The sequence below is a fragment of the Tenrec ecaudatus genome, chromosome 12, assembly GCF_050624435.1.
Source record: "Tenrec ecaudatus isolate mTenEca1 chromosome 12, mTenEca1.hap1, whole genome shotgun sequence".
NCBI lineage: Eukaryota > Metazoa > Chordata > Mammalia > Afrosoricida > Tenrecidae > Tenrec > Tenrec ecaudatus.
This window is the reverse complement of record NC_134541.1, coordinates 13,738,473-13,759,154: the sequence shown is the minus strand read 5'-3', so window position 1 is coordinate 13,759,154 and position 20,682 is coordinate 13,738,473. Positions and strand designations below refer to the sequence as shown.

Sequence of the window (20,682 nt, the reverse complement as noted above, 5' to 3'; positions counted from 1 at the left end):
AAAGTGTTTACAAATGAAACAAAAACAGAAAGCATTCCTGGTGGTTTATAAATGCACAAGCAATATGGGCAATATTTACCTTACAGTGAGCTGGACCTTGCTCACGCATAAGCTTATACTCAGGCTGAATCTTGTTGAAACGGGCTAACTCATTCACAAGACACATGGGGGTTTTCTCTTTGGGGTGTGCCAAGTTAGAAGGAACTGCAAAATAACCGAAGAGCATTGAAGTCAACTAGCCGTATGTCCAACTGCTGCTCTCCCTGGGTTATGAACACAGAGGGGGGTTCAAACAGGAGGGATGAGGGCTGAGAGCTGCAGGGATCCAAAAATGCAAACCACACTGGGGCTCTTGGCTGCATAAGACACTACCATGGTCTAGACTGAACCAGCTGAAGCCAGGTAACCTAAAAGAAGGTGTGGCTTCAAAGGAGAGCGAATGGAAGCCAGGAGTCAGTACACTATTGGAGGCAGACAGGAAGGCAAGAGTTGGTGTCAGAGAAATCAATTTGCTGCTACTAGAACCAACCAAAAATAACAAGGAGGTCTTCAGAGTAGACACACTGGTTACCTATCCATTATTTTACCAAACTCAACATGCCACCACCTCTCAAACCACCACCATCCTCTCCTAGAGAGCTAACTTCTCATTGTTGCCTCTAGAGGCTGTCATCCTCTCCATCTGTAACTACTTCTGACAGTTCCCAAGTAAAATAAACAGGACTTGGTCAGAGGGAGTTTACAGTCACAGGATGCAAACATAAGAACATATTAGAAGAAAGAGCAACAAATATCCCAGAGGACTGGAAACCTTTGTGCCTCTGCCTTTGAAGATGGTCTGACTTGGCCAACTGGGGGGAAACTGAGCATCAAGGGGACTATGACAAGCCAAGAATGCTGTCTGGTGAGCCAGTTGCAGGAAATCTGGAGGCAGTGTGGAAGGTGCCAGGCAGCTAAGTGAAAAGCAAATATGCTGAAAAACTAATTTACAAAGTAAAGGTGATGAGAAGATGGAGGGGAATGTATGGGAAATGGTCAGGGAGATGGATGGGGTTGAAAAGTATCCGTTGTAAAGTGCCTCAGGTATAGACAGACAATACTGGCAATCCACGCATTTGACTGGTCTCACCACTTTTGACAAGAGTACAGAATAATGGTTTTAGGTTTTGTTTTGTCAAGTCTTTTCTAACCAATAAGGACCCTTAATTCATTCTCATTTTCCTAATAATCAGATTTGAAAGTTTTGAAACTTTTATTAAAATGTTTTTCTTTATTCTAATTGCTACTCACATTGATTTCTAAACAGCCTCTAGAATCATCTGAACTTTGGCTTGTTTGAAATAAAAATTAACAGATGCCAGTACTTTTGTATATTGTTTCCAGTGAAACCTGGCTGCCCCTTGCCTGGAATAAACTCTTGCGAACACAAAAAGGGAGCTGTACAAACAAGAGTTCTTTGTCAGTTCTGGGAAATAACTATAAAGGCAGAATTTTCCCTTATGACCATAAATATCAAAAGTGGTATTTATTGTTCAATTCTTTCAACCTGTCTTCAGTCCATAGTTGAGTAAGCTCTGTATTTTGAGTACTTTTCAGTTGCTCTTCCTACAATTTTGAAATGATGTGCCAACTGGGATCTCAAACACCACCACACTTGAGCAGTGTTTTCTTATCAGGGGAAGGAAGAGTGAGGGCAATGCTACCTCCTCCTGCTTCTCAAAGCTAAGTTTGAGGTTCCCTCCATCTGCAAACCTGCATGTCAGATCAGAAAATAAGCTAAGACAACATTTGAGAAAGAAGACACTTGGATTCAGGCGCTTACCTGCAGCTGCACTGGTGGATGTGATAGATGCAGAGGGTAAAGCAGAGTTTTGAATAGGTCTACCTGCATTTTCAGAGGGTAGAGAGCTAGTAGTAGAAGGAATACTCATCAAAGGCTGTGAGAGGAGAGACTGGTTCCTGTTCAGTATTTGGCCCCCTGAGAGAGCAGCAGATGGGTTCTGAACTTGCACTTGAACTTGAGACATGGTCACTTTCAACAAAAGTGAACAAATGCAGGTAAACAGCTTTCAGTGCAGGTTAATTCAGTGCTATGAAGTCTAAAGTTCTACCTGAAAGTTGTAAGGGAAAGAAAATAAAAAGGTAAATTATAGAGGAGATATGTAAGTGACAATATTCAAGTCAAAATTGGTGTCACCAACTCACAAATGAAAACGGCCCCATGTAACATGTGGCTGGGTGAACAAGCAGGAAAAGTTTTCTCCTTGTATACGCACAGTTCCTGGGTTTGTGACTTCCCCACACTGTTCTTGTTTTGTTTAATGACTTTTACAATACCTACACATTTGCATACTCATTTTACAGTGAGAATCACTAGGTCACAGTAATGTTTATTACTGAAAATTAAGAATTTTAAACTACAGTTTAAATTCAAGAGTATCTATAAATATATAGAGCAGTTTTCCACTGTGCATGGGGTAAAGTCTCAGAAATTGTTAAGAAGCTAAAAGCAAACTGGCTATCTAACACCATTAATAAGTGAACTTAAAACACTGCTTCCATTCAAGGGCCACAAGCTCAGATCAGCATCCTCACCACTTTTCTGTACATTGTCCAAAGAAAGGGAGGAGTTTCTCACATCTGCCGTTTCTTTTTCTTTATGGTAATAAACAACGTATTCATTTCCCTAATGGGTTTGTGAGACTCAGTCTCATTCAGTTACAAGCACCCACATCAGTAAGCACATGACCAACCTGTATAGTATTTGTGCTACTAGAAGCAGAAGTGGAGAAGCAGCAGAGAAGACTTGGGCGTTTTAAATGGAAGAGGGGAGGAAAGCAGGCAAAACAGGACACTGTTGCCTTCATTTTCTAAGTTAGGAAGACAGCAAAGGCATTAGTTCTAAATACATTTCGATTTCTTAGCAAGTAAAAATAAGGGCAATTCTGCTCATTTTCCTGGCCATCCTACAGAAGCGGAAATGTATTGACAGTTAAAACTACCTAAAAATTGCCTGTTACATGCAGTCATAGAAATGACAAGAGTCTCAGGAAATACCAACCAAAGCACAAATCAGCCAACTAACTGCTTACACGTTCTTTCATGGAGTATTGGTTCCCTTAATTTATTTACTAAGTCTCAACATGATGCCAAATGAGGGCCAGGCCTTTGACAAAGAGTCTCCAGACAAGAGCAATTCAGTTACTTGAGGAATCCTGGGACATTCTCTCCCGCTGAGAGGCATTTAAAAAAAAATGTTTAAGGCTACAAAACTGAAAGAAACTCAGCTAAAACCGGACGTTGGACAACAGCAGCATAAAGATTTCTTTAAAAAAATTCACCCTTGTGGCAGTTGTTCCTTGTTTACTAATAAGTATTCTGGGAATCAGAGCACGGAGGAGCTCCACTAGCTAGATAAGGGTCTTAACAGATAAGCTGCCAGTGTCAACCGAGGAACCCCAGTTTAAAAGTCAGTCATGTCCTGGTTTGTCATTTTTTTTTTCTTCTTCTTCTTCAGTAGCCAAAATATAAACGTGTCTCACTGATTCACTCACTCATCACTCACTCACCTTTCCTCTTCCTCATTCCTAACTTGGTCTTAAGGGCATTTCCTTACGCCAAAAATTTAAAAATCATTTCTGACATTACTCAGTTCACACTGCACAGTCATAAACTGAAAAAGCAAGCCATACACCAGTGTCTGCTCCAGAGTCTGCCCAGAGCCCAACTCTGCCCTAGGTTGATGCTGAAGTCTGAGGCTCTGAATGAACTAAATATAGACAGGGTGGGGCTTGGAGGGATCTCTCTGGGGGAATGTTGCCTAAAACAGGCTCAATGCCAAGTATATCCAGTCACAGAATGAATACATAGGTTTATAAAAGTTAAGAAAGGAAAAAAAATAGTCTCTAAAGACTGCCCCAAACTTGTTATTTTTTCATGTTTATCTGAAAAAATTATGTCTTCAAAATGATTGGTTGAAATTTCCAAATACATTACGAAATTTTAAAAACCACCTCCCCCCCTTCCATTAATAAGACTGTGTACTTTCCAGCATGACCTGTACTAGACTTCAACCAACAGTCCTCATTGGCTAACACCTTTCAGTCATTTGTTAATGCATCCCTTCTATGTCTTTAGTCGAAGTCCCTGAGTGGACACTTGACCTACTTACTCACCGGATAACCAAAAGACGAGGAGGAAGCTGACCCAAAAGCACCTCTACGGAATGGCCTGGCAATCTACTTCCAAAAACAAGGTCTTGAAAATCGTATGGAGCGCAGTTCTACCCTCACACACGGGACTGACTAGGCAGCAGCTGGTTCCTGTGTCTTTAAAGCTCAGAGTATCTAAAGCAGTGGTTCTCAACTAGGGTGAGCCTGCTTCTCAGGGACATCTGACTATGTCTGGAAGTATCTTTAAGGTCTAACAACTGAGGGGAACAAGCCGAAGCTGCTGGCGTTCAGGGATAGAGAGGCCAGGGATGCTGTTTCAAACATACACAAACTAGTCGACAAAACCAAGTGAGACATTCCTGGGAGGTTGGGGGGTGGGGGGATCCCTTTTTATTTCCAAAAACCAAACCTAAAAACCCACTGTCATGGATTCTGACTCACAGTGACTCCCTATAGGGTGCACAGGGCTACAAATTTTTATAGCAGGAGGTACACTTAACTTTCCCCAATGAAACAGATGGCGGGTTTCAACTGCTGCCTTTGCAGTCCACAGTCCAATACTTACCATATAGTACCAGAAGGCTCAAAAAATGGATGTTAATATTTTACCACATTCCCTCCAAGTCAGGAAAGCCATTGGAAAAAATATATTGACGCATGTTTTTAAAGAATAAAGCTGGGGTGGGGGGTGAAGCTAGAAGAAGAAAAAAAGAAACCATGGGGGAAGAGACAGTGGTCGGTGTAAGATATAAAAGTAATAATTTATCAAGGGGTTATGAGGGTTGGCAGGAGGGAAAAAAGAGGAGCTGATACTAAGGGTTCAATAGAAAGTAAATGTTTAGAAAATAATATTGCAACAAATGTACAAATATACTTGATACAACTGATCTATGGATTATTGTAAGAGCCCCCCAAAATGATCTTTAATTTAAAAAAAGGATAAAGCTTGAGCTATAATAGCTAATATTCTCACTACCATCTTGTCAATTCTGTCTCACAATTACCCTATAGAACAGAGTAAAACTGTCCTTGTAGGTTTCTAAGACTATAAATCCTTAAAAGAGTAGAAAAGTCTTCCTCCTCCCACAAACAGCTGGTGGTTTTGAACAGGTGGCCTTGCAGTTAGCAGTCCAAAACTTGTAGCCCACCATGTCAACAAGCTCCTAGAAAAACTTGAAAGGAATCATGAGATTTTGAAGATATTACTTCTGCACAAAATTTTAATCTGCTGCTCAACCTTTCTCTCCAGAAGAGAAAGTCCTTAAACACAAACCCTTCCTCTTTTGTTTTGTTTTTAAATATCATTTTATTGGGGGTTCTTATAACAATCCATACATCAATTGTATCAAGCATATTTGTACATATGTTGCCATCATCATTTTCTAAACATTTACCTTCTATTTGAGCCCTTGGAATCAGCTCCTCTTTTTCCCACCCCCCACCCCCACCCTTGGGATCCCTTAAAAATTTATAATTACTCTTATTTTCATATCTTACACCAACCACTCTCTCCCTTCCCCCACGGTTTTTGTTGGGTCCCCCTGGAGAAGGGAGTGGTTATGTGTCAATCATTACAATTAGTTCCCCCTTCCTCCCCTCCGTTACCCACCTTTCCTCTCCCCTCCTGGTATTGCTACTCCCATTTCTGTTCCTGAGGGGTTTATCTGACCTGGATTCTGTGTGTCGTGAGCTCTTATCTGTACCGGTGTACATGCTCCAGTCTAGTCCTCAGTGAAAGAGATGCTTGGGCTCATGATAGTGGGGGGGGGGGGTAAGGAAGCTTCAAGGAACCAGAGGAATAGAAACACAAACCTTTAAGGATTATTTTCCACAAGACATATGGACTCAAGAGAAACTAAAACACCATAGAAACACAACACTTTGTAAAAAGTAAAATTAGTCTGGAAAACAGAAACACAAAGATTCTTCTGCTGACCCTTTCCTGCCTCCCTGGGGGCCACGGCACAGTTGAGGGTCTTGAATCCTCACCAGAGTCTTTTCTATTGAGGTGCTCGCACACCCACTCAGAAAGCACACTTATCTCACTCAGGAGACCCACCTTTTGTGGTGCACATGTCAGCACTTTAACAGTCTGTAAAAGGCATGATATAGTAGGCTGACAGGTCCTCCTTTCCAAAGATCCCACAATCCTCTGCCCTTCCTATCCTAACACTGGCTTGGTCATAGTGATACAACCAACCTCTTATCAAAACAGCCTGGCCTTGGTTAGCAGCTCCCATTTTATACATGCCAAGCACTTTTTCATTTTGGGCTACTGGGAAGGGCACACAACTCTTCAATACACAATTTTTTTAATTAAGCAGTAATTACATAATGTGCTAAGACAGTCACGCACAAAATGCTTACTCCTCACTCCACAGTAAATCTTCTAAGTCTAAACCATACGGTGTATGCATTTTGAATAATTGACTACACAAGAGCTCCTTTAGAAATTGTGTACAGAATTCACTGGCATCTTATTAAGTCTTATCCACCTTGAACAGACCATTAAATCTACTTCAGCACTTAGGGGAAATGTCATTTTTCTATTTCGCTGGATTGATTTAGAATGCTGGGTGTATACTGTTGTGTGGTACTCAGTACAGCAGTTCCTATTTTAATAACTGATGTGGCCAGACAAAACGTGGTGCTACAGAGAAGCGCTCGCTGTAGGTGGGCATTTTCAACCCACCCGGCAGCTCCAGAGGAGAAAGACTTGGTGATCCGCTTCCCCAAAAACGACAGCCAAGGAAACTACGGAGTCAGTCCATTTTGTATCCTAGGGGCATCACGAACTGGAATCAACTGACAGTACACTCATAAAAGGCAGATTGTGCATCTCAATGCTGGAAAAACTCTGGTTTGATAAAATTCTTCCTCAAAGAAATAAGAAGAGACTCCCAGCCACTAGCTCAAGATTGATCTGTCGGCCCTCTCTAGTTTTGGGAGACTTCATTCCCAGAAAAACTTTGCTAACAAAAAAGTAATGCTAAGAAATAAACTACCGTATATACTCGTGGATAAGCCGAGTTTTTCAGCAAAAAAAAAAAAAATGTGCTGAAAAATTGGGGTTTGGCTTATACACGGGTCAGTGGTACCCAGCGAGGTGTAACATCTCATGGGTGATTGCTGTTCCTCCACTGTTCATTCAACCAATCAGAGCCGTCGTATGACGTGGATGGCTCCAATTCACAGAAGCACCCCTAGTGATTCACTTACACTGGCAGCTGAACTGGTAAGGATGTGTCTGTGGCTGCGCTCAGTCTGTCCCCTCTGGTCTCTGTGTTAATTCACATCCTGCATTTCCCACCCTACGCTTATACTCGAGTCGACCAGTTTTTCTGGTTTCCCAGGTAATAATTAGGTACCTCAGCTTATACACAGGTTGGTTTATATTCGAGTATATGTGGTAGGTTTCCTACCACATAAAATCCCTTTCAATGGCCTTAAAATATTAAGGGGCTTCAAAAAGCTCCTGGGAAATGGAATGAAAAGATAATGAAATGTTTCCACGAACTTTTTGAGTCCCCTGATATATATCTATATTGACCCCTTACATCCAATAGTTATTTTCCTCACAATCCTTTTTTTCTGGCGTATTTTTCTTGTTGCAATGTAGTTTTAAGTTTTCTGCCAGTAAAAGCCCCATCCCACCCTTACCTAGAAACAGCAACTCACAGACTCTAAACAGCATCCAAATAAACAGTGCAGGGCAGCCGATAACAACCTACATAATCAGCCCTATTACTGTCAAAATCAAGCCACGTTCCACAGCAAGCTCATAGAGAAATCACATAACAAAAGGCTCTTGGAAAGAAACAGGACCAAACTATTTAAAACAAGAAAACTAGCACACCCTATGCTAAAGGAAGACCAGAGAAACAGAGCTCTGAGAAGACACAAGCACAGCCAAGACAATAGCATCGTCAAAACACAATGCCCGGAAACAGGCCATACCGTTCAAGCGCATTGCTGCCCCTATGGCTGAAGTGAGGCCCTGCCCTACTCTTGGCCCCAAGCCAGGTGGTGGTGACCAATGTTCCTGCTGCACGTATGTAACCACTAGGTGGTGGTTTACAGAAAATTGCCAAAAGTAGAGTACATGCCTGCACCTCATCCTTTGTACAAAAGCGAAGAAAATTTCTCTCTGTAGTCTAACACGTTGTGACCTTTCTTTTCCCTCGCTAGCTTTAAAACCTTGTCAGGCTACCCTCCCTCTCTCTCTTTTCCCTACAGGAAATTCTTGAAATCAATTCAGGTACAGGCTTTAAAAAAAAAAAAGTGTTCTATACCAAGCAAAATGACTAACTCTTGCACAATTTACTAGAGGTTCCTGAAAGTAATGCTGTGTGACAAGAAGGGCTGAGTTTGGCATAATGGTTAACTGGCCTGTCCTTTCAGCAACAGCAAACTGTAGTCTGTAGCCAAGTGCCATCTACGTGGAAACACAAATGTACTCGCCATGATCTTCATGTGAAACAGACCCAATGCCAAGACCCAGTTTCTAAGAAACCAGCCTTCTGCTAAGTAGTGAGTGACATTAAATCAGATCAAACTCCCCAACTCAGAGAGCAGTTACCCAAATCCTAGCAATCCACTTCCCAGTGGATTTCCTGTTTCCCCCAGAGTACTTCACAAGAAATCTGACAAAGCTTAAATTGCAGCAATCTGAGGGCTAAAGCTCTGCAAGAAATCCTGAAGCAGGTAACCCAGAGTCAGTCAGCTCTTTGGAAAGAAACGTATCATATAGACTCAGTGTGCAACTGTAAGCCCATCACCATGCTGGTGCAACCCCTTTAACCTCCTTCCACTTCCACACCCTAGTCCCCAGAGAAAGTGGTAGGGACCTGTCCACTCAGTACTGCCTCAGAGAGCTGGTGTGATGAGGGAGTGAAGAGCTCTTAAGAAGGAAAGTGCTAATACGAAGTATTGCTCATGCATGTATTGCAACCCCGTGTCTTAATAAAAGACAATTCCCAAGGGGTTCTGAAAACTCTTTGGGGGTCTGGGTGCTCATATCTACCAGTGGTAAACAGCTCGATTTACAACCCTATCTCATAACAGTGATTTAGTTCTACAACTTTGAAAATCAAGTGTAATATAAACAATCTGAGATATCACAAGCCTGAAATAAAACAAACCACCAAAGTTGCTATTGACCAAGAGGCTAATGAACAAGTTCTGCTTAATGTCAACTTCAGCGAGCCGACTCCACATTTCAAGTAGCTGGAAGTCCTGGCTTGAGGGCTCTACATTCTTGTGACTTCTTCCCATTCCATACGTGCCCAGCATTTACATATAATCAAATCTCCAGATTTTATGTATTTGAACTGCATAAAATGTCTTCTGTTTCGCTAGGATTACAGAAGTAAAAGTCATTTTTCTGCAGAAGTCATTGCAGGAGTCACAGGTCTGAAACTAGAGAGCCAAGTAACTTGTACCTTAAAAAGAGGGTGCTCCACGAACAATGTTGTTTTGGTTCAGAGTTGTGAGAGGTTATGTGGTTAAGCAACCCCTAGAAAATAAGAAACAATAATAATTTACTAGAGTAGGTCTTTCTCTGAGAATGAAGGCATATACTGCTGTTTTTCAAGGAAACCTAAAAGTTCCAGGTGGGAGTTTCTGCGGAGTGATGTCACAGCCCCAAGCTACACACTTGGGGCATCTCCAACTGCCTGAGACAGGGTGATGGTACTTTGCAGGCACATGTACATTCAACACAGTATAAACTTCTTTTAGTTTCAATCATCTAATGAGAGCTGAGAATGCCCAGGAAGGTTCTTTTTATATGCTTGATAATACAAATGCAATTAACATGGGAAAATTTACTAAAAGGTACTTAGTATAAAACCATTCTTACACTACACTAAATTTCAAAATATGAAAAAGCATTATTAACATTAGTGAATCAAACCATAATTGGGTTTTAAACTAGATTATAGGTGCTTAAGTAATCAAATGCCAGGCCTGGTTCATCTAAGATTTTCCCTTTTATTTAAAAGGTATTAATAGCAAAGAGAAACTTCTTACCTTGAGGTTTTTTTTACATTTTTACAGCATAACACCTCTCCCATCTGGAGCTCAGCTGCTCCATATCGCACCCTTTTAAAAGGCTGGCTGATGGGAACTGAAAAAGGCCTCTAAAGCCCACTTAGTACTCAGGCTGTAGCCCAGGCCTTTCACTAATACCACCCTCAATTCAAACCCATCTAGGGCAGTTGCATCTGGGTGTCTGATTTTCCAGTTCAATTCATTCACTGACTGCCATCGAACACTGACCCTTTAAGACAAAGTAGAACTGTCCCTGTGGGTTTCCAAGACTGTTTACAGGATTTGAAAGTCTCCTCTTCCTCAGAGTGGCTGGTGGCTTCGAATTGCTGACCTTGCAGTTCAAAGTCTAACCCATACTCATTATGACATCAGGCTCCCTTTCTAGTCCAAAGCAGGAGCAAAAACAAAAAAATGAATGGGTCACTAGGACAAACACAATGCTAAAAAACAAAACAACCAAAAGAGAGCAGCCAACAACTTAACAGCAAATAGAGAGAAGTATGACAGTTTGCAATCTTATGAACAGTGAATCTCATGTACCTTTACACAATACATGTAATAGATGTGACTCTGGTACATGTTCCCATGAGCAAACCTCATGATTTTTAAAAATAATCCTTCAAGATCAGTTCAAATGATGATCCAAAGCCATCACAATTATGTCAGCACATCCATGGTACAGTGAATCACTTAATAGGTTCCTTCAGGATATAATCTCTGTGATTCCTACCAAAAGACTGGGTCAGCTATGCAAATGAGGTACTTGTTGGCCCACCAAGGGAACTGGAACTCTTACTAATGTCAATAAGGTAGATGACACTCTTGCAGATGTGGGGTTGTTAGGTGCAGTTGTGTCATTCCAACTCAGAGAGACACAACAGAATGAAACACTGCCCATATTATATGATGTCCTTTTTCAAGGATTGGTCTCTTCTGGTAACATGTCCAAAGTATGCGAGATGAAATCTCACCAGCCTCTCTTCTGAGGAGTATTTCAGCTGTACCTCTTCCAAACCTGATTTGTCTGTTCTCCACTCACAGCACTTTCAGTATTCTTCACCAACACCATAATTCAAATGCAATCAATTATCTGTGGTCTTCCTAATTCATTGTCCAACTTTCACATGCATATAAGGCAAATGAAAATACCATGGTCAAGTACACCTTAGTCCTAAAAGTGAATTCCTTGTTCTTCAAAACTTTAAAGAGGTCTTGTGCAGATCTGCTCAATGCAATGCGTCCTTTGCTTTCTTGACTGCTGCTTCCATGAACATTGGCTGTGGAACCAAATAAAATGAAATCCTTGACGTCAATCTTTTCTCTATGTATCATGTTGTTATCTATTGGTCCTGTTTTGAGGATGTAGGGTCTTTTTACAATGAGTTGCAACAACATTGTTCTATCAGCAACAACATTGAAGTCCTCATTGTCAGCAAGCAAAATTGTGTCTCTGCTGGCTGCTAATAAGTCTTCCTTCCTTCAATCCTGATGCCTGCGTACTTCTTTATACAGTCCAGTTTCTTGGATCATCTGCTCAGCAATAGAGGCGGTAGATGTACAATAGGAGGCTAAAGCCCTGACACACAGCTGTGGATTGAGGATATGGGCAAACCAGTTAGCACACTGCTGGCTCAGGTATGGTGATGAAAATTCTCCCTCTGGACCAGAGCTTGACTCCTAATGCTGCCTCTCAGCTAAATAATCCTAACCATGATATATCTGTAGACCTTTATCTTTTAATAAATAAAATGGGCTTCCCAACTCCAAGCTGAGTGCTGTTCAGTTGACTCTCACTCCTAGAACATAACTTGTGTATAGGGTTTCCACAGCTGGAGTCCTGTAGAAACAGACCACTATACCTTTTCCCCATGAAACAAGGGGCAGGTTCAAACCCAACTTCTACCTCTACACTACACCACCAGGATTCCTGAAAACAGATCTGACCACACTCACTTCATATGATATGATTAATGAAACTAGTTATATGGTTATTGAAGATATTAAAAGGTAATGTATTTGAAATGCTTGTAAACTGGCATGCTATATCAAAGTTGGCTATAAAACACCTATTTATTAGGATGCATTATCTTATCATAAGCATTCACTGAGCAGGCCCCAACTCATGGTGACCCCACAGACAACAAAATGTTGCCCAGTCCTGGACCATTCCCAAGATCAGGTGCACACAAGACCAGTGTGAGCCACAAGGTTTTCCTTGGCTGGTTTTCAGAAGATTACCAGGCCTTTCTTCCTAGTCTGTCTTAGCTCTGCTGAAACCTGTTCCACACCATAGCAACATGCAAATTTCGCTGACAGATGGGTGGTGGCTGCATGAGGTGCATTGGCCAGGAATGGAACCTAGGTATCCTGAACAAGAATTATACCACTATACCAAAACCAGGACACAACAGAACTAATTATTCAATCATGTTCAAAATGCACTAAAGAGAACAGCAACATTTTACAAACAACCTCATCCAAGAAAAGATTCTTGTACATTCTTTTATATTTGGTGTTTAAGTGGACAAATTCTCAGCTAACAGGGAAATTACTATCAAGAAGTACTCATTTTCTCAATGTTCCCAAGAAAGAAACCTTACCTAGCTCTACTGGCCTATCATCTAGGCGCAGGGTCATGGAACCTCAATGCACTGGGTCAGTTAAAACAGGAACATAACCCTCTGAACATCACCAGGCACCATGACATACCTTTATCCTCTTTTTGACAGAGTACAGGTCTGCTGACCACACTGCCCAAAACCCCAATGGCATCAGCAGACTACAGCCCTGTTTGTATTAGGGCGGAATCTGCAAGTCTAGAGAATTCATGCCTCGGTTAATTTTAATCTATAGAAAGCTGGACTTCAAAACAGCAAAGATGTTTATAGAATTGGACAAGCGCATCCTGAGGGGAACCGCTATAGTAACAATTTAAGCAGCATTGTCTGCTCACTTTAGCTCCAGAAAGGAAACATTTCCAAGCCCACTTCAAGATTAAAGAAACACTCAAGTCATTACAGACTACAAGGTACTCTGTCAAGGTTAAATACAGAATACAAGCTCATACAACATTTTACTTAAAACCCAAACCCAAAGGCAGATTTAATCTCACTGGCTTAGCCTTTTATAACTTGCCATCAGAGATGACTATTGCCTGGCTGGAGAGCCAGATATTTCTTATTCAGGTTCAATGAAATAGTGCATAGCAATTGAAGCTGTATCTGCCCATCACCTTAGAACCAAAGAAATAGATTGGCTCATAAAATAAACAGTATCACCTGGCAATAATGTGTTCCCTGTCTAAGACCAAACGGTCAACAGTTACTCAGAAACAAGAGGATGGTATGAAACAAACAAAAAGGAAGAAGAATGCTGACACACTTAAGAAACCGTAACCAATGGTACACGACAGTTTGTATAAACATTCAGAGGAACCTAATGTGCTGTATAAACTTTCACCTAAATCACAAGATTATTTTTCATAACGCATCCTAAACATTGAATTGAGTGCATCATTAATTATCATTCCCCTATTCTCGTTTTCAGGAAGAAAGGTAGAGACTGGACAGCAGAATTAATGATCCTAAGCAAACTCACCCGAAGCAGCACTGACTTTAGAGCCAGTCAAGCCTGTATCCCAGCAATCAATTCTCAGGGGACTACTCGGGTCCTGCATCAATGATATGGCCTCTCAGACAGCTCCTGGCATTTTCAGCTATTACGACCCTTACTATGCAAAGATATTTGGGGATATAACAAGTACTAGGGAAAATTCAAAAGTTCTTTGAACTTATGGAGACAGGAAGCGGTAAAGTGGGGTAGGTGGGTAAAGGGAGCTGATATCCAGGAGTTGAAGGAGGAAGAGAGTATTTTGCAACTGATTGTGGTAGCAATTGTATAATACTTTTTGATGTGGTTGAACTATGGAATGGTCTATATTAGCTCCCAATAAAATGTTTTTTTGAGGGGAAAATTTCCATGAACTTTTTGGAGCCCCTGCCCCTCAATATAGCATCCAGGGTTTAGAGCTGAATGCTTTGCATAAAGGAAGAACTCAATGAACAGCAGCTTTTAAATCACTAAATCCAATCTCTAATCTGACTATTGCAGTAACTCTCACCCTGTAATTCTAATTGGTAATTGGACATATGGCAAGAAGTCAGTTAAGTAATAGCAAATATTATTATCCAGCAAATTCACTACTCTTGTCCAGAGTCACATAAATATCTGTAAATATAAACTTATAGCTACACATACCACTCGTAAAAAAACATTCTACAGAACAAGCTAAAATCAGCCCACTTGTGGGGCGGGCAGCCGTACAGCTGCGTATGTCCTAAGGTAGCCCTCTACAATGACTCCACTTCAGGGGGAAATGTCGGCGACTTTCTTAACCCGGCCGACATAAGAAACACCTGACAACTATGACTTCTGAATTATGCTGTAAAATAAAAGGGCCTGTTTTGCTCATTACTGTTTATCAACTCAAATGCAGTCCACTTCTTTCCAAAATTAGATTCCAGATTAAACAGAAGCAGATGGGTTACAGATTTAATATTTAGAAGACTAATTTTTTAATTGGAAACAAATACTTGTTCAGACTTTCCACTTTGATTTAAAATAAAGATCTTTCAGCCCCCTGACTATATGAGCCCCTTGAGCAAATAAATCCTAGCAAATAGAATTAGTGGTCTGGACAGGTTCTCTGGTGACAAAAACCATGTTAACATCAACCTTATACACTAGTATGGAACTTAACCAAAACATTTTAAATCATTTTTCCTTGTAGTAAGTTTAGTTGAGCACATTAACTTGATATATGTTGATCGGGGCGGATGACAATACAGACTGGCTATCTCAATTTAAGACTTGATTATAGTAGTTGAAAGATGAGGGTGTTGGCTCCTGTAAAGATTTAGTCCCAGAAATCCGAAGCAGCAGTTGAACACTGCCCTATAGGGTTGCTATGAGTCGGAATCAACTTACTGGCAGTGAGTTTGGATATATGGAATAGACAGGTGAAAAAGCAAGTACAATACAATAAAGTGTTAACAGTAGAAAGCAGGTGACAGATATACTAAAAGTATCCTGCAAAATTCCCTGAATTCTGTGATACATGTGAAATTTTTCATAATAAAATGTTGGGAGCAAATAACCGTAGCAACTAGCATGTCTTCTCATATTTCCATCTCAAACTTGACAATTTCTAATTTTAGGGCAGTATGAATGGTATAATCCATGGTAGTGCAAACAGATATATATTTGCCTACTACTTGAAAGATTGGTAGTTTGAACCCACTCAGAGGCACATCGGAAGGCAGGCCTGGAAACCTGCTTCTAAAAAGTCATATATCCTCAACAACCCTATGGAACAATTCCAGTCTGCCTACATGGGGTCATCATGAATTGGCACTGACTTGATGGAAAGAAAGACCATCAAAAATGACAGCAAAGATCATTAAGCTCTTAAAAACACAGCCTCAGCTGATGCCAAAGGCTTAAGTGGAGAGCAAATGTTTTGGAAATGATGAGGGCAATAAATGTACAAATGTGCTTTACACAACTGATGTAGGTACAGATTGTGATAAGAGTTATATGAGCCCCCAATAAAATGATTTAAAAAAAACATGGCCTCTGAAACTGTGGCATCAACTAAAAAGACATCATTTTCATGAGTTTCACCTATATTCTGGTGAATTTCACTCTATATCCAATAAAAGAGCATAAGTAAATAAGCATGTGAAAAAGACGCTGACCATGGCTGGCCACTAAGCCCACTGCCACAGTTTATTGATATGTGGTAACCTCGTAGGGCAGAGGATAAATGCCTCACATGGTATCCAGGCCTGTGAATCTTTACAGCAGTGGCTGCACAGGTGGGTCAGGATGGCACAGGTCTGGCGGTGTTTCATTCTGTTGTAAACAGAGGTGCTTTTAGTAAGAAACAAAGCAACAGCACCTAAAAACAACAACAAATCTTTACAGAAGCCCTCCCACAAAGCAGCTGGTGGGTTCCAACAGCAGACCTTTCCATTAGCTCCACACAACCCAGTGCCGCCAGGACTCCTTCATTATTCCACACCAAGCCCACTGGCTTCAAGGCAATTCTGACTCAGAGACCCTAGATAGAGTGTCTAGATAGAGTGTCAGAGGCTGTAAATCTTCATGGGAGCCTCTAATCTGATCTTTCTCCACAGCAACTGGGTTTGAGCCACCAACCTGGCAGTTTTGCAGTCCAACATTCACCTGCTGACACCAGGGCTCCTTCATTAGCCATTTGGGAGCTATAAATCAAATCCACAATGAGCTACCACCTCACCCCTGTTAGACAATGAAAACCACAGGTGTTGCAGAAGTGGCAGATAAAGAAACTGGCTAACCCCACCACCGCCTCCCAAACCCAGCGCTAGTGGAAATGTAAACTGGTACAGTTGCTGACGAGGTCGGTGGTTCCTCAAAAAGCGGGATATAGAACTATCATAGGACCCAGCAATCAAAGCCTTAGGTGAACCCCAAAAGCGAAAGAATACACCACTAACTGCAGCACCTTCCATAATGGCCAAAAGGGAGACACAACCCATTATCAACAAATGGATGATAAATACACACAGTGGAATACAGCTCAGTCATAAAGAGAAATGGAAAAAAAGAAAGAGAAATGAAGTCCTGATACAGGCCCCTATACGCATGAAAAGACAGAGCGCAACATCACGCCTATTACAGCCAGAATATATTAACGGTTTGAACTTCAGAAAGGAGGGGGAAAGGGGAGTCCCATGAGTCAGATTCATCTTTAAACGTAATAATCTGGATATAGATAGAATTTCTGGTCAATTTTAAAAGAAAGGAATTTATGCAGAATAAATTGTAATTATGGTAATCATTCTAAATACAGATTTTCATTTTAGCCTATTGGGAAGCACTCAGCATTTCCCACAATATATTTTGTATTCTTTCCTAAATACCAAATTGGCCTTTCCTTCCCAATCCTCTGGATTGGAATGCCTAAAATATGTTTAACTCTTCCGCTGTACCTGATCAAGTTTAAAAAGAAACCTTTCTAAGTGAAATACCAATGTTACAAGACTCAGACTGGAATCTGCTCACGATCAGAGGATTGAAAATTAAGTTAACAATGACAGAATTTTTAAAAAATATTCTTGTCAACTTCCAGTCTAGATCTTTTTAGACATGAAAGAGAAATGTGACCACCCTAAACTGGAATTTCATACTACTCGCAAAAAATCAGGATTTCGTGCCCACATAACTGAATTTACTGTTTGCAAATTTGGCAGATGAGCACAGACTTTAGGAAAACAATTCTACAACAGAGGGTTTTGAAATCAAATAACTTCTGCTTAATTCTTAACCTAGGGGTGACACCGACGTATTGACACAACGACTGTAAAGAAACTTTAAAGGTTTTCGTGATAAATTATTAACTTTAGTTTAACTTGGACAGACTTATTCTCCATTAAAAGTTGTTTAACAAGTAGCTCTCCACCAGACAGATCAAGGAACTCAGTATTTCTGATTGTTTTTCAATTACAGTCATTAACAGCACAAGAATTATTGTTTTCTTATGCAAAGAAACAAGGCAGGATTTCGGATTTGACTTTGAAGGAGAGAAACACTGAATTAAGTACTAATCAAACTGCTGGTTCTTTCCCCACCCCTCCCCTATCTTCTAACTATGAGAGAGGGAAAAAAAAAAAAGATGAGAATCCCAACAGACAAAAGGATTAGTATGACTCTGTTCAAAGTAAATTTGCGGCTGGCTGGGGCAATCTGCTAAGAGCCAAAATCATTGATGCTGAGATATTGTTATTTAGGATTGATTTTTTTTAAATCCAGCTTGGGGGACTGGAACCATTCAAAGCAAAATTGACCTTGCCTATCAGTTAATAATTATCAGAGCTGAGTGACCAACACGAAGGGTCCTATCTGGTGCAACTCGATAACCATTTATTTTTCCATAATATCGGTTGCTTTCATAAGTTATCAACTGCAATATTAAAACACCATTTCCCAAGCACTACAATTTACAACATGTGAGTATAAGACATGCTTTGTACAAGGAAGCTTCAAAACATTAACGGGAAAATTCCACTGTCTTTTCAGTCTATCCCCCCCCCACCGTCCCCCTGGGGGGATTTTTTGAAGCCCCCCCCCTTGAATTATTTGTCTAGTTATTTGTGCAGGTGTTTTTAAGAAACCTCGTAAACAAAACTATGATAAAACCTAGTGTCAGAAAAAAAAAAAGTAGGAGAGTTTTTGTTTTGTTTTTAAGTCAAGAACAGAGAGGCCGCCCCAATTTATCATGTGTATTATTGTGAGCTGGATGGAAACCAAAACATTTTCTATTCAACTTCGGAAACAAGTTGCCGAGGACAAGCCTGTGGTTCAGGAGGCACACAGACCTTCCTTACTCTTGTCAATGTGAACTTCCATGCGCGGCATCAGGTTGCAGAAGGGCCCACCTATTCAACCAAGGGCAGCATTAAAAGAAAGAGCATGCGTGAATAGAGAGACAGTTCTGAAAGTCCCACCTGTCACCAGGATGATGGCAACGGGCTCCCTCTACAATCCATTTTTAGTCTCCACGCCAACAAGCAGCGATGCGATTTACCGCGAGGAAGTGCGCTGGACTCGAGGAACAGACCCAAGTCCTCTGCAAGCCTGGTGGAACTCCTCCTCCCCACCCGCTAAAGCTAAAGGCAGAAGGGAAGAGCGACCTTAAAAAATGTCCCCGCTGCCAGAGAACTGTAGCAGTACAGCCGGAAGCACACATCTTGGCGGAACATAAGAAAACTTACTTCCACACAAGCAACACTGCACCACGGAGGTGGGGCACGGACCTAAAATTAAAGTCGGCCAACTGGGAGGAGGGAATCAAAGCAGAGCTGCAGTAAATAAAATCATAAGTTAGAGATGTGGAGCAAGGCAGGGCGGGCGGGCGGGCAGGCAGGCAGACAGACAGACAGACATTCTCTTTCCAATTTTGTACACCACCACCTCCCACCCCACAGAACTTGACACATAGCAAGCAGGTGCTGCTGAAAGGTTTGCAGGGGGACTGGGGGTGGGGGGATGGGAGTGGGCGGGGGAGAGAGCTTCTGCCAGCAACTTTCCCAGAAATGGAATGACGAGAAGCCTGGCGATGACGGAAAAAGACGGACAGGTTGCTCCCTTCACACGGGTGCAAATGCTGCAGTTGGCTAAGCGGAGGGGATGCCAGCCCAGCGTCCGACGTCCACGCGGCCCCAATGACACCGCGAGCCCCTAGCAAATGTTAGCAACCCAAAACAATGCCCCCGCGCGCGCGGGCGGGGGGCACGCGGACGTTCCGGCCTCGGAGCAGCCAAACGCGGCTCGGGAGGTCGACTCCTGTCCTGTCTTCACTCAATTATTGCTTACTATCACTCTAATAAATTATGCTGACGGCTTGTTGGGGCAGCCTGATAAGGGCTTTACACGCCCCGTTTCGGTGCACCCCGGCAGCCTTAAGGAGCAGGGCCGGCGGTCGCCCCTTGCGCCAGCGAAGACACAAAAGAGTAGAAGTGACTTGCCGAAGGGGGCAGAGCCCGGAGCGCGCCCGGGCTGGGCAGCCGGGCCGTGCTCGGGCTGAGGGTTCCTAGGCTCCGGAGCTCGGGGGCTGGACGCGGGGACCCCCGCCCCGCCCCGGGAACAACTTGGGCTAGCCCGCGCGAGGAGAAACGAGGAACGGCGCCGGTGGCACCTGTTTGTGGCCCCAGCCAGGGGCGGAGGGCGTGGGGCGCCTGGGGGCCTGGCCGCCGCCGGGAGGCTGCAGGCTGGAGGCGCTGAACGACCCGCCTCTCCCCGGGAAGGCCCCGCGGCGGCGGCCAGGCCCGGGGAGCTGAGGCCGGGCGCGCGGCGCCGCCGCGGCCTAGGCCCCACCCGCCGCCCGCCTCCCGCGGTCGCGCCGCCGCGCGAGCCCCTTCAGGCCCGGCCGCCTCACCTGGCTGCTGCCCTGAGTGCGTCCCCCGGCCGGCGGTCCTGGGCGGCGGCGAAGAGGGGAAGGAAGAAGGAAGAGGGAAAGGAGGACGGGACGGAGGGGGGAAGAGGCGGAGTGGCCGTGCAAGGGGCGGGCGCCGCCGGGCCGGGGATCAGGGGAAGGGGGAGCTGAGCGAGACGCGGCGGCAGCCGCCGTCGCAAACGCTGAAGAGCCGCTCCGGCGCCCGCAGCCTGGCAGGAAGTGACGGGGGAGGGGCCCACGCCCGCCCCCAACCCCCGCCCGCCTCCATGCCCGGCCCCACCCCCACGAGCGTGGACCACAAGTCCCGGCGGGCGCTACGGTGGCATCTGCGCTCGCAAGGCACACCGGGAGCTTGGGGCGCTGGGACCTGGTCTAAGCATGGCGGTGCCGGGACTGGCACGGGACCCCGGAGCCTGCTGGGAGTTGTAGTTTTTGCGGTCTCCTGGCTGTGGCCAATTTAAG

General features: G+C 43.1%; 1 protein-coding gene across 18 annotated transcripts in view; it reads right to left on the bottom strand.

The window, feature by feature from the left end:
• STAU1 (staufen double-stranded RNA binding protein 1) overlaps nt 1-20,445 on the bottom strand; it is a 73,390-nt gene extending 52,945 nt beyond the window's left edge. For 2 of the 18 annotated variants that reach the window (XM_075528609.1, XM_075528606.1), the window contains exon 1: nt 20,203-20,440. Coding sequence is in view for 11 of the 18 variants with exons in the window: in XM_075528594.1 (XP_075384709.1) it covers nt 80-204; nt 1,823-2,027 (330 nt within the window). In the remaining 7 variants the exon portion in view is untranslated. Of the gene's footprint in view, nt 1-79; nt 208-1,822; nt 2,112-9,613; nt 9,688-16,056; nt 16,081-18,772; nt 18,910-20,202 lie in introns of those variants that run through there. The other 16 variants (XM_075528594.1, XM_075528596.1, XM_075528599.1 and 13 more) reach the window with 16 other exon arrangements.
• Nucleotides 20,446-20,682: the final 237 nt, after the last annotated feature.